Genomic DNA, 13,912 nt, shown 5'->3' with positions numbered 1-13,912 from the left:
TTCAATGCTCTCCAAATCCAGAAAGAAAAGAACTGTTGAATGTCTTTCTTTCTTAAAGAGAACTCAGGATAGTGATACAAGCAGCTGAAGAAAGTGTGCCCAGAGCCCTAGATCTCCCTCAGTTTGCTTCATCAGGAGCCGGGGTTGTATGGCATCATTTTCTTCAGCTTATGTGTCATCTACTGGGGAAAGGGTTATGTCTGGGGACACCAATGAAATTTAAACTGTTTCTGTGGAATGGAGAGAGTAATTAAGAGATATCCTGAGGTTTTATACAATCCTGTTTTTGTCTAATTCCATCTTATGCTCTCATGTGAATGGTGCATGTGTGCCCAAGTTTCTAGAAACAACAGGTCACCTGCCTTTTTTTCTTTACTGGTTTACTTTAAGCAGCTGCAAATATTACCTTTGCCTGGCTCTGAATCCTCGGCATGCTGCTTGTAACAGGATAATTTTGTTTCTTTGCTCCTTGTAAAGTTTGCTTTTCCAGTAGCCTCTCCATCCTGCCTGTATGCAGGTGGCAGCAGCATTCCTTCGTCTGCAGTACTCCCGCCAAGTCTCTTGAATGATGGAGGCTGCGGCCCGCATCTGCAGGTACTGCCGCCTCCCCCAGTAAGCCCGCCAAGCAGCCTGGAGAACAGTTGCCGCATTATTCACAACCAAAGCATCAGCCTGGACATCTCTGCCTTCACCATGCTTCCTACTCAAGTAATTTCTCCAGGATTGCTACAAAAGACCCAATAGTATACGCTGTAGGATTATCTCAAATCACATTTTTAGAACAAGGAAATGGAAAAGAAGTCCCCGGTGTTATAATGAAATAACAAAGAACTGAGAAGTTCCTTTAGGAAAAGCAGATAAAGTAGTTTTGTTTTTCAGATATGTTGCAACTCTCCCCCACCCCCCAAATTTTACTCAGAGTATTTTAATTCTTGATCAAGAAAATTCCAAAGACCATAAAGCTTTGAAAATCAAGATTACTAACAGTGGCTTTGGATGAACTATCTAATTCACTGCTTCTCCTTTGTGGAGACACTTAGAAATAGAATGTTCAGAGGTAAGAATGATGTAGCCTATCACATTATGTGAAGCGGCACAGTTTTAAATCCAGGTATTTACCAAAATCTACTTTCCCTTTACAAAAATGGGACCCTATTGTCACATTTTACTATGGTGCATCCACCAGGTCTGACCTGAGCACTGATATTCTAGACTACATGGTCTTTTCTTTTTTCTTTTTGCGGGGTAGTGGGGGTTAAGTGACTTGCCCAGGGTCACACAGCTAGTAAGTGTCAAGTGTCTGAGGCCAAATTTGAACTCAGGTCCTCCTGAATCTATGGCCGGTGCTTTATCCACTGCACCATCTGGCTGCCCCTACATGGTCTTTTGATGGACATTACTCACCTGGTACACTTCATTTCTTCACATTTTATTTGTTACCACGGAAAAGATTATTAATACGTTGTTCCTTTCTGTTTGCCTCAAACTGGGAATTGACCCTTTCATCCAAATAACTGCTGGCTATTTCAGAATCATGTCACACTAAATGAAGAAGTACCTGTAATACAGTTCTTTAAAACATAGCTGTATTTTCTTTTTTCTATCCAGGGTCTCCTCTGTATTTCCTTATTTGTGGACATGTGGTATCGCCCTGGAGAATGTGAACTTCTTAAGAATAAAGTTTTCATTTTCTGTCTTTTTGGCGGGGCGGCATTTGTAGCACCTGACACAGTGTTTTAAACAGAAATTCAAAGGAATTTCATGGAGAAGAAATAAGTATATTTTAAGTAAGTACTACAGGAGTTAAAGCACATTCCTTATTCCATTTACCTCCTGCAAAAGAAATTGAATGGTGCTGTAAACATCAGTGTATACCTCTTAAGAGAAAGAGGGTAATCAGGTAAGGGGACATATTCAAAGGAAATTAAGTGGCATAGTGGATAAAGACCTGAACCTAAAGTCAAGAAGATCTGAGTTCAAATCTTGCCACAGACACTTATTAGATATGTGACCCTGGGCAAGTCATTTACCTTCTATGAGTCTCAGTTTTCCCATCTGTAAAATGGGGATAATAATAGCACTTATTTCAGAGGGTTGTCATGAGAGTCAAATAAATGTACTTTGCAAATCTTAAAGGGCTCTATAAATGCTAGCTATTATTATTGTTATTATTTAAAGGATCTTTTGTTTAAAGTTAAAAGGAATCCTAGGGATCATCTGTCCATGTACCCCATTTTATAGATAAGAAAATAAAGCCCAGAGAGGTAACTTGTCCAAGACAACATAGGTACTGAGCAGGAGAGTGAGGGATAGAACCCAAGTCTGATTCTAAATTGTGTGCTTTCCATTGTATGACAGAAAATTATGCCTCACTCTTAAAACTTACTATTTAAAATTATTTCCTTAATAGGGAATACCATAGGATTAAAAATGATTTGGTATTTTGAAGACCTATACTTTCATCACTGGGGCTACTCCTTTTACCGACACATATTGCAATACCTCTACAGCTTAATGGATGATCACTGAGAGGCCAAAAATTTGTCACCTTAAAATCTACCTAATGATGAATGTCTCTGAGCTTTGCTAGGCTGGTCCTCAGACAAAAGACATATCATTTGTCAATAGACCCATAGAACAGAATTTCAAATCATTTTTCAAACATCCCTCGATTACCATACATATGAGTGATGATGATATTTCTAATAATGACGCTTCAGTTCCCATTTAGTTAAAAAGAATACCTGGCACTAGTACTAAATCAGTACTAGCGTATTCATCTATTGACTAACTGACATTTCTGTGAGTTTCCAGAATGATAATCCCAGGGTGCAGCAGGCAAGAAATAGTGAATTTTATGGGAATAAGTAAGCTGAGGATGCTCAAGCACAAAAAGGCTCTATGAGGAACGGTCCAAGATAATGAGTGGGGGAACCCAGATATTGCACGCCAACAAGACCACTAACATCTAAAACATCATATAGAGCAGGAATTCTATGACTTCTAATTCTAATATCCTTTAGGGGCAACTAGAAAAAATTTATATAAAAATACACGAGTCATTAAACACTAACGTCTCATGTCCCTTTGCTGTTAATGATAATTCTATAAGGCACACTGCTAGTAGAAATGGTCTCAGTGTCAGAGCTTTCTGTTCACCTGCAGGACGATGACTGCCTGCCTCAGATGGAGGAAATGCTGTCTGGAAAGCACGGCCCGAAACCATCGCTGCAACAGTACAATGCGCTGGAGCACTTCTTGATGCAGCAAGTCTTGCAGGTGCTGGCGCGCTTGTTCTTTAAGGAACACCTAAGAGAAGGAAGAAAAGGATTGAGGAAAGTCACAGGAAGTTGGTGTGAGTCAGTTTGTAGTCATTTATCTATAATGCTTATCAATGCAAGAAACTTCACCATCACCACACTAAGTTAGTGAGAATGCCATGTCCTTCAGGGCTTGGTTGTGTTCATGGCCTGGTGCAATAGCAAGAACGTTAGTTCTGGAGTCTGAGAATCTGGATTTGAATTCTGCTTCTGCTCTTTCCTACCTGTGTGACCTTGGGTAAATCCCTTACCCTTCTTGGGCCTCAGTTTCCTCATCTGTTACATTAAGGGGCTCCAGTAGATAGCTTCTGAGATCCCTTCCAACTCTAGCTCTATGATCCTAAGAATCCTAAGTTACTGGTCATGGCTCTTACTACTTTAAAACCTCATAAATCACAGGGACCACATCTTAGTCATTTTGTTTTTTGTGGGACAATGATGGTTAAGTGACTTGCCCAGGGTCACATAGCTAGTAAGCATCAAGTGTCTGAGGCCACATTTGAACTCAGGTCCTCCTGACTCCAGGGCCAGTGCTCTATCCACTGCGCCACCTAGCTGCCCCCTCAGTCATCTTTCATTGCTAGTTAGTGCCATACTGTGTCTTGTGCATTATATCTCAGAGGACATTGATCCTAACTTGTACCTAAAGTGTATATCCTCTCTATAATATCTCTAGCCTTCTCTATCACTAGCCTCTTGAACTCATCCTTATATCACATGGTTTTGATTTCTCCTCTACCACTTTATTCTCTTCTAGGTTTTCATGGTGTTTGCCTAATTTATACTTTCTAAGTATACTTTGGGATTCACTGTCATCCTTGAGTCCTCATATTCCACATATCCAAACCGTTGCTAAATCCTCTCATTTCTACCTTAAAAATATTTCCTGAACATCTTTCTTTTTCTACTCACACAGGCCCTTATAATGCCCCCACCCTAGGTTACTGAAGTGGTCTCCTAATTGGTCTCCTTGCCTCAAGCCAGCCCCCTAGCCAATCCATCCTCTAGAGACACAGCTACTAAAATGTGATTTTCCTAAAGCACATGTCTATGTCATCCCCACCCCCCAACTGAATACATTTTAGTGACTTCCTTGCATCTGTAGGATAAAAGAAAAACTCTTCTACCTGGCAATCAAAGCTTTTTATAACCTGGGTGCTTCCTGCCTTCCCAGTCTTCTTATACCTTCCTGCCTCTGGGGGCCAGCCAGACTAACTTGCATGCTGCTGCTTGCACATGATATTCCATTTCTTGTACCTGGGATAGCAATGACTTTCCTCTTTGCCTGTCAAGCTCTACTTCCTCAAACCCTACCTGATGGGGGCCATTCCCAGGACTCTCAGCAAGAAGTACCTTCTCCTCTTAAGTTACCTACCTTATTCTGTGTGTGTGTGTGTGTGTGTGTGTGTGTGTGTGTGTGTGTGGCATGTACCTCTTTATGGACAAAGTGCCCTATTTAAGACTGTAAGCTCTCAGAGGAAAGGGAATGGGACTTCATTTCATCAGAACAATCATTCAATATTCCTCTCTAATCAATTTAATATCCCATTCTTTGGGGGCTGTTTCTAACATCCTCTCCTCTCAAGCCTCCCATAGCACCCCTCCTTTCCAAAGTCTGTCCTCTTCCTCAACAAACCCAACCCCTAAACATGGACTCTTGATCCTACTTAGGCAACTAGATAGTGTAGCAGATACAGTGCTGGACTTGGAATCAGGAAGACCTGAATTCAAATCTGGTCCCAGGCACTTAATAACTGTATGATACTGAGAAAATCACCTATCTCTGTCTGCCTCAGTTTCCTCAACTGTATAAAACGGGGCTGATAATAGCACCTATCCTCTAGAGGGTTGTTATGAGAATGAAATTAGATAATATTTGTAAAGCATTTAGCAAAATGCCCAGCCCATTGTAGGCATTTAATCAATGCTTGTTTCCTTTCTTCTTTCTATCTTCTCTTTTCTAGCAAGTGCTTCAACTATCGCTCCCATGTTCTTATCTTTAATCTCTGATTATCTATTAGATCCTTCCTGCCGCCTCAGATACAGACTATGTCTCCCCCATCCTTCAACCCTGCAGTTTATCTGCCTGACTGAATTAGACATTACCTCTTGGCAAGCAATGAAGAATTAGGTTGGATGGAATGGATTATACCAGACTGTGGAAGCCTTTGAAAACCAGGCCAAGGTTTTTATTTCTAATGGAGTGTACATACAATAGAGAGCCATTGTAGGTCCTTGAGTAGGGGAGTTCTAAGAACATGGTTTTAAGAATATCATCCTAGTATTAATATATAGAATTTGAAAGAGAAAAATATTAGAGAGAGAAAAGCCATTGAAAAAGCTAACATAGTAGTCTAGATACATCAGTGACAAGAGGAACAAAAAAGGAAAAAATCTGAGAAGCATTTCTAAGAAATAAATGACAGTGTAGTAAGAGAGATCTTATGTGGAGGGGAAAGAAAAGGAAAACCAAGTATAATTTCAAGGTTCTAATTAGGAATAATGAAAGAATGGTGGTACCACAGACAGGAATGAGAAGTTTGGGAACAGTGAATAGAGAGCAAATAGAGGGACTATCTATTTTGGACAATGTAAGTTTAAGGTAATAATAGCAGAATTTCTCATGTATTATGAACCAGGCTGTTGGAAATAAGACTTGGAGCTAAAGGCTTTTATTATTACAATTATCGATTAAACAGCATTTGCCCTGTCAATTTTCTTATGGCATATTGTATTTGATCATAGATCAAGAGCTGTAAGAAAATTCAGAGGACATTTAATCCAACTACCTCATTTTATACAGGTCCAGGAAGAGTAAGTCATTTGCCCAAGGTCAAAGAGGTAAAAAGTATCAGAAGCAGGATTTGAATAGAGCTCCTCTGACTTTTAGAGCTCAAAATGACATATTACCTAGGTAAACCTTTACAGACATATAAATAAACTCAATTTTTATGCACACATCAAATATAAACATATTGCATTTACCATGGTTTTTCCGACTTGATAATTATCAGGACTAAGCTTTATTTTCCTGAAGAAATCTTGGATGTTATATTTTGAAGGAATAGTATCACGCTGAAGAAGGACATGGAAATGTTCCACAAAATCCTTTAAAATTAAAAAAAAAAAAGGTAAAACTATAGTAGTAGTAGTAGTAGTAGTAGTAGTAGTAGTAGTAGTAGTAGTAGTAGTAGTAGTAGTAGTAACAACAATGAACATTTCTACAGTGCTTACTATGTGCTAGGCACTGTGCTCAGCACTCTATAATGAATATTACAAAAAATATCCTACATAAGCTATTTCAGCAGCACACTTCTCGGAGCTGTGGTGGAGAGGAAAAGAAAATTGTTTATAAAAGGCCTGGCGGAATCAAGAAAATTTTTTATAATTACAATTTATCTTTTAAATTTAAACAGTATAAAAAGCCAGTCTAGAGGCATGGACCTGGGGATAAAATAATTTAAGGTTAGGAAGATGATGGAGGTAGTAACTGTAGTATGTGATAATTATAGAATCATAAAAACTTAGAGCAAGAAGAGACCTTGGAAATTATCTAATACATTCCTTCCTTTTCAAGATAAGGAAAGCAAGGCAGAGAGGTTAACTGAATCTTTTTTTTTTTGGGTGGGGCAATGGAGGTTAAGTGACTTGCCCAGGGTCACACAGCTAGTAAGTGTCAAGTGTCTGAGGCCGGATTTGAACTCAGGTATTCCTGAATCAAGGGCCGGTGCTTTATCCACTGCGCCACCTAGCCACCCCCTAACTGAATCTTAAAGGTTACAAAGAGATGAGATTAGAACAGAGGTCTTCTGAGTCCTAGACTATTCTACTACATCATGCTGCTTTCCTAAAAAAAAATTTTTAAAGAATCTTTTACGATACAATGAAAATGTAATTTGACCACGACCAAACAATTTTCACAGAAACATTAAGTCAATGTGGCAGGCGTTAGTGTGTGACCAAAAATGAGGCTTTGAGGCTTGGAGTGCAGAGATTAAAAGGGTCTTAGTTACAGTGAAGCCCCTATATAGCTGATCAGAGAAAGCTATAGGATCCCACCCAGTAATGGCACCAGCAGGAGCCAGCTGTACTAAATGAGAAGCTTTGGATTTCAGCTGTGCGGCAGTCAGTCAAGGAAAAATCATATGCAGAAAACTCAGAAGAATACAAAGGAGGAAATACTTTACATTTGGGAAGGCAAATCTAACCATTCTATTAACCCTTACAGTACCAAGAATGTAGAAGATTATATTGTCCTGACAAAGGAGATGTGTTTCCAAATTTTAGGAGCAATTTATAACAACTGGAAATTGGAAAGAATTACTGATAAAGTACGTTGAAGACAATTATATGAGCATAAACAGAAGGCTCCTACAATATATTATCTTCTATCCTTTTCCATTTTCAAATAACAAATGAAGAAAGAAAAGAAAGAAGGGAGGAACAAATACACGCAAAGCCCACATATGTAATAAGCAAAGAAGTATATCAGAAGTATGGAGGTATATGAACAACCAACATGTACAAACATGTGAAAGAGAAAGGGAATACAGGCATGCATATGAGCATCTGTGTGTATATGCACACATATTAGCATACTTTTTAAAATACAAAGGAGCCTTTTACTGGCCTAACCTGGAAAGAATATTTGCAGCTGTATCCTGATTGCCGAATTCGGACTGTTTCCAACATCCCTGTGTAACGCAGTTGTCTAAGTACCAATGGGTCACTGAATCTTAAAGGAAGCTAAAAACACAAAGTAGAAAAAAAAAAAGAAAGCAAAGGCTTATATGAAATGCAAACTCTTTAATGCAGACTTTAAGGTCATTTAAAATTTTTTGGCATAGTGGCAAGTACAAAAGCAAGTTCAAACAGCTGTTTAATAATAAATACATTCTGCCTATGATATTGCTACAAAATTAGTGATAGGAACTGGATCTATGATTTCACTGGTGTCAGGAACTAACATAAGTTGGCATTTTCTCTGCAATTTATATTTTAATTTATTTTTTATTTTGGATAACAAATATTTTTATTAATAATATTTCCTCACCATCATATATCACAGCTTGTTCAGCCATTCCCCAACTAATGGGCATTCCTTTGATTTCTAATTTTTAGCCACCACAAAAAGAGCTGCTATAAATATTTTTGTACAAATAGGTCTTTTTCTCTTTTTGGGGATGTCTTTGGGATATAAACCTAAGCAGTGGTGTCGATGGATCAAAGGGTATGCACTATTTTATAGCCCTTTGGGCATAGTTCCAAATTACTCTCTAGAATGGTTAGATCAGTTCACAACTCCACCAACAGTGCATTAAAGACAACAAATAAACTAACTTCCTTCCTCAATCTGCCATCTTGGCACAAAAGGTCCCCAATTTATAATTTTGGGGAGTTCCCTGGGTAAGGGAGAACTTAAGTGACTGGCCAAGAATCAGAACTTGAACCCAGCTCTTCCTGATTTGGAGATCAGCTCACTTGCCTCTATGCAATTAATGACTATAAAAATTCTTATATTTTCAGAAAATACATACATTACACACTGCATTTCAGTGAGGTGGATGTCTAGAAGCCATACTGGACAAGTTCAAAGATAATAATAACTAACAACTCTTCACATGGGGATTTTGTTGCTCTTTTATTATCTTGGCAACTATGTTGTTTGAAATGGAGAGACTTGTAAGACTCTGACTACTCACTGTTCCTTATAACTATTTATAATAATGATAGGATAATTCCAAACATACCATGTAAGCTACTGGCAACAACAAAGCAATGAGCAAAAAAATGACTGGGCCACCATTAATAGAAACAGTTAAATATGTATGTAGCTGTAAGACCATGGGCAAGTCACTTCCGTTTTCTTCATCTAGAAAATGTCACCAGAATATCTGTACTGTCTACTTTATTGGGTTGTTTGAGGATAAAAATCATAAAGAATAACACTTTACAAATCTTAAACTGTTAGCAAAGTCAACTATGACTGTTACAAGATCCTTCAGGTTTTATGTGTGTATAGAAATACATGTACATGCAGACATACCACACGAAATAAGAAATTGAACTCAGAGAAAACAAGTGATTGCCCCACAGTTATATAACTAGTAAACAAAAGATTTGAACCCAGAGCTTATCTCCCTCTAAGTTGGGCACTCCTTTTACTAAATCAGGGGTTCCTTTTTGTGCCACGGGCCCCTTGGGCAGTCTGGGGAGGCCTATAAGCCCCTTCTCAGAATGTCTTTAAATGCATAAAATAAAATACAAAGAACTACAAAGGAAACCATTTATATTGAAATACAGTTATAAAAATACTTTTAAAAAGAGGTTCACAACTCCTAGGTGAAGATTTTCTTTATTACACCATCTAATTTTGTCCTAGTGGGAGAAAAAAAAATTTTTTGCTTAAAAATGTAACCAGTGAAGAGTGTCAAATGTTATGTTGCCTAAATGAATTGCATGTAAGCCAGGTACACTGTCCATTAAAACCATTTACAGCCTATTGAAATGGAAGCTTTTTTTCTTCTCATGACATTAAATCTTGGAACTTGGTATGAATTGTGCTGGTCTGTGTGGCAGTACTTGCAAGATATTTTTACCTTTTCAGCATTAGATCGAATGCACTTGACAAAATATGGTTCTGCTTGACCAAGTGTCTCCATCAATTTGTTTAGAGATACCTGCAGAGCAAAAAAGACTTAGAATGTTCTAGTCCAGAGTAGCAAATAATATATGATATGTAAAAAAGCACATATTCAAATCATAATACTGAAAAATAATTAAAATTAGGGAGCAACACAGAAAGGCTTCTTTTCTCAAAGGTATTTAGAAAGGAAACTAGTCAATATCTGTCTTAGAATTTGAAAAAATGATAAATGTTAAATAGCTATCTTTCCATACTGGTATAATTAAGGAAAAATTTAATCTAATTATTTTAGTCAATGCATGGAAAAAATAGTTTCATTGTTTACTTGACTATGATGCTTAATTTGGGAATGACAATTTGTTATAATCATATTCAAATACTCAATGTTTTCATAATGATATACGTCTAGGATAATGCTTATTTTCTATGTACTCATGTGCTGGGATAAACATATTATAAATTAGCTTTGAAGTATGGCTTTTTTCAGGGAAGGAGATTTTGTCGACTCACCTGGGAGGGCAGGGGAGAGACAATGGGATTTTTGTGAAACTGAGTACTTTGAACCTTCACTTGGGGCTGGGGCTCATCCATCTCCCAGAGAAAGCTTCTCCTGATACCTATCCTTTTAGCTATTTATGATCTCAGACTTCATTTCAACAAGTATTTATCAAATGCAAACTACACCAGGCATTGAGAGAGTAGCCAAAATTAATAGCTTGGTAAAAGAAATACAAAACCTTGCTGGAGAAAATAACTTCTTAAAAATTAGAACTGGCTAATGGAAGCTAATGACTCCATGAGACATCAAGAATAAATAAAAGTCAAAAGACAGAAAAAATAGAAACAATGTAAAGTATCTGGTAGGAAGGACAGCTGACCTGGAAAACAGATCAAAGAGAAATAATTTAAGAATCACTTGTGTATCTGAAAACTATGAATAAAAATAGGGCCTACACACCATATTTCAAGAAATTATAAAGGAAAACTCCACTGATATCTCAGAACAAGAAGGCAAAGTAGAAATTGAAGGGCTCTACCAATTACCTCCTAGAAAAAAATAAACCTTTGAAAAAATCCAAAAAACCCATATGTACAAAAATATTTATAGCAGCTCTCTTTGTGGTGGCAAAGAATTGAAAATTGAGATGATGGGCAGGCAGATTTCAGAAAAACCTGGAATGATTTGAACAGAATGATGATGAAGTGAGCAGAACCGGAAGACCACTGTACATAGTAATAGCAACACTGTATGATGACCAGCTGTGTTAGACTTTGCTTTTCACAGCAATATAATGATTCAAGACATTTCCAAAGGACTCGTGATAGGAAATGCTGTCTACAATCAGAAAAAGAAGTGTGGAATCTGAATGCAGATTGAACCATACTATTTTTACTTTTTCTTTTGTTTTTCTCTTACTTTAAGATTTTCCCTTTTGTTCCTTTTTTTTGGGGGGGGCGGGGCAACGGGGGTTAAGTGACTTGCTCCAGGTCACATAGCTAGTGAGTGTCAAGTGTCTGAGTCTGGATTTGAACTCAGGTCCTCCTGAATCCAGGGCTAGTGCTTTATCCACTGCACCACCTAGCTGCCCCCTTCCCTTTTGTTCTAATTCTTTTTTACAATATGACTTAATGTGGAAATATGTTTACTGTGGTTGTACATATATAAGCTATATCAGATTGCTTGTTGTCTTGGGAAGGGGGTGGGAAGGAAGGGAGGGAGAAAAATTTGGAACTCAAAATCTTATAAAACAAATGCTGAAAACTATCCTTACATATAACTGGAAAAAAATACTATTAAGGAAAAAAATCCAAGAAAACAAAAAAGCCATTAGATAACTTGATTAAAAAAAGAAAATTTAATGACCAGTATCAAAAAAGAAAAAGATGAATTCACAATTGGCCTGTTTTTGTTGTTGTTGGGGTTTTTTTTGGTGAGGCAATTGGGGTTAAGTGACTTGCCCAGTGTCACACAGCTAGTAAGTGTCAAGTATCTGAGGCCGGATTTGAACTTGCGTCTTCCTGACTCTAGGACCAGTGCTCTATCCACTGTACCACCTAGCTGCCCCTAACTCACAATTAATGAAGACTTAAAAGAAATTGTTAGAACATATTTTGCCTAACTACATGCCAAGAAAATTGACAATAAAAATATTGATAAATATTTACAAAATATTAATTATATTAAATGCATGGGAAATGGTGCACTTAAATTACTCTTTTATTAAGAGCTTCAAGGGAATTAATGAAAAAAGTAGGAAGGAAAGGGGACTAGCAGTACTCAATCTCAAACTATACTACAAAGCTGTACTCATCAAAACAATCTGGCATTAGTTAAGAAATAAAGAGGCTGATCAGTGGAACAGTTTGGTACAAGATATACAGAAGCAGATGAGTACCATAGCCTCATGTTTGATAAACTGAAGAATCCCAGATATTGAGGCAAGAATTCACTATTGGACAAAAACTTCTGGGAAAAATGAAAAGCAGTCTGGCAGAAACTAGGTACCATATATCAACAGAAGCTCCAAATGGGTTTATAACTTAGACATAAAGGATGAAATAAATAAATTAGAGGAGTACAGAAGACATTACCTCTCAGATCTATGGATAGGAGTATAGACAGTTCATAAGCAAACAAGAAAGAGAGGTTCATGGGAGGTAAAATGGACAATTTAGATTACACAAAATTAGAATGTTTTTGCAGAGAACAATGTAGCTAAAATTAGAAGAGAAGCAGGAAATTGGGGAAAAAAATCTTCACAGCAATTTTCCATCATGAAGGTCCCATTTTAAAGACATACAGAGAATTGATTTAAATTTACAACTACAAGGATGAGGGGCAGCAAGGTAGTTCAGTGGATAAAGCATTGGCCCTGGATTCAGGAGGACTTGAGTTCAAATCCAGCCTCAGACACTTGACACTTACTAGCTGTGTGACCCTGGGCAAGTCACTTAACCCTCATTGCCCCACTAAAAACAAAACAAAAAAAACAAAGAAAAGAATCATTCCCCAATTGATAACTGGTCAAAGGATATGAAAAGGTAGTTTTCAGATGAAGAATTCCAAGCTATCTGTAGTCATATGAAAAAATGCTCTAAATCCCTAATAATTAATGATATGTACATTAAAGCAATTCTTAAAGCACCTCAGACTCCTCAGCTTAGAAAAGTTGGCATAAAAGGGAAAATAAATGCTGGAGGGGCTGCAGAAAAACGGGTAGATTAATACACTGTTAGTGGAGCTCTGAACTTGTCTAGTTGTTATGGAAAGCAATTTGTTACTATGCCCCCAAAACTATTTAACTGTGTATATCTTTTGACCACTATTAGTTATCTGTACCCTAAAGAAATTAAATAGGAAAAGGATCCATGTGTACAAAAATATTTCTAGTAGTTCTTTTCATAGGAGCAAAGAACTAGAAACTGAAGGAGTACTCATCAACTGGGAAATCGCTGAACAAGTTATGGCATATGAACATGATGGAATATATGACATCTAGAGAAGCTCAATGCCACTGTTTCCTTTTTGTGTCTCCCTGCTGGGCACCCCGCCCCCCCGCTTTTTTTTTTTTAGCTATTCAACTGCTTTGCAAGTGAATCATTGCATCCTATCATCAAACCTACCACCTTTGACTTATGAGTACACGAAGTGAAAACCAGAGTATTCTCCTACCTTTAGCTCATGTAAGAAAAGCTTTTCTCACAAGGTCTTCCTACTTCTAGGCATAGGCATAGAACTTCATTTTAATCATTCTGAATCCCTAAATGAGATACCTACTAGACAAGACCCAAGAATAATTATGCTTTTAATGAACAAAAACCGTTGTGACAAGATCTCAAAAAGATGTTTTAAATACTTGGTACCTCTTCTCAGTATAAAAAGGCCAAGGAGTCAACTTACCTTTAAGGGACCTTGAAAAGAAAAAAAATATAGGAAAAAAAGCAT

General features: G+C 37.4%; 1 protein-coding gene across 1 annotated transcript in view; it reads right to left on the bottom strand.

Annotated features, from left to right (window-relative positions):
• The window catches only part of MYO9A (myosin IXA), a 302,278-nt gene that overhangs the window by 74,596 nt on the left and 213,770 nt on the right, over positions 1–13,912 (bottom strand). The window contains exons 20-24 of the mRNA XM_043982938.1: positions 9,920–10,000; positions 7,956–8,066; positions 6,306–6,428; positions 3,160–3,309; positions 407–726 (exon numbers count right to left, since the gene is read on the bottom strand). Of these exons, the coding sequence (XP_043838873.1) occupies positions 407–726; positions 3,160–3,309; positions 6,306–6,428; positions 7,956–8,066; positions 9,920–10,000 (785 nt within the window). The remainder of the gene's footprint in view (positions 1–406; positions 727–3,159; positions 3,310–6,305; positions 6,429–7,955; positions 8,067–9,919; positions 10,001–13,912) is intronic.

Source organism: Dromiciops gliroides, chromosome 2 (assembly GCF_019393635.1).
Source record: "Dromiciops gliroides isolate mDroGli1 chromosome 2, mDroGli1.pri, whole genome shotgun sequence".
NCBI classification, from domain to species: domain Eukaryota; kingdom Metazoa; phylum Chordata; class Mammalia; order Microbiotheria; family Microbiotheriidae; genus Dromiciops; species Dromiciops gliroides.
This window is presented reverse-complemented; position numbering and strand designations above follow the sequence as displayed.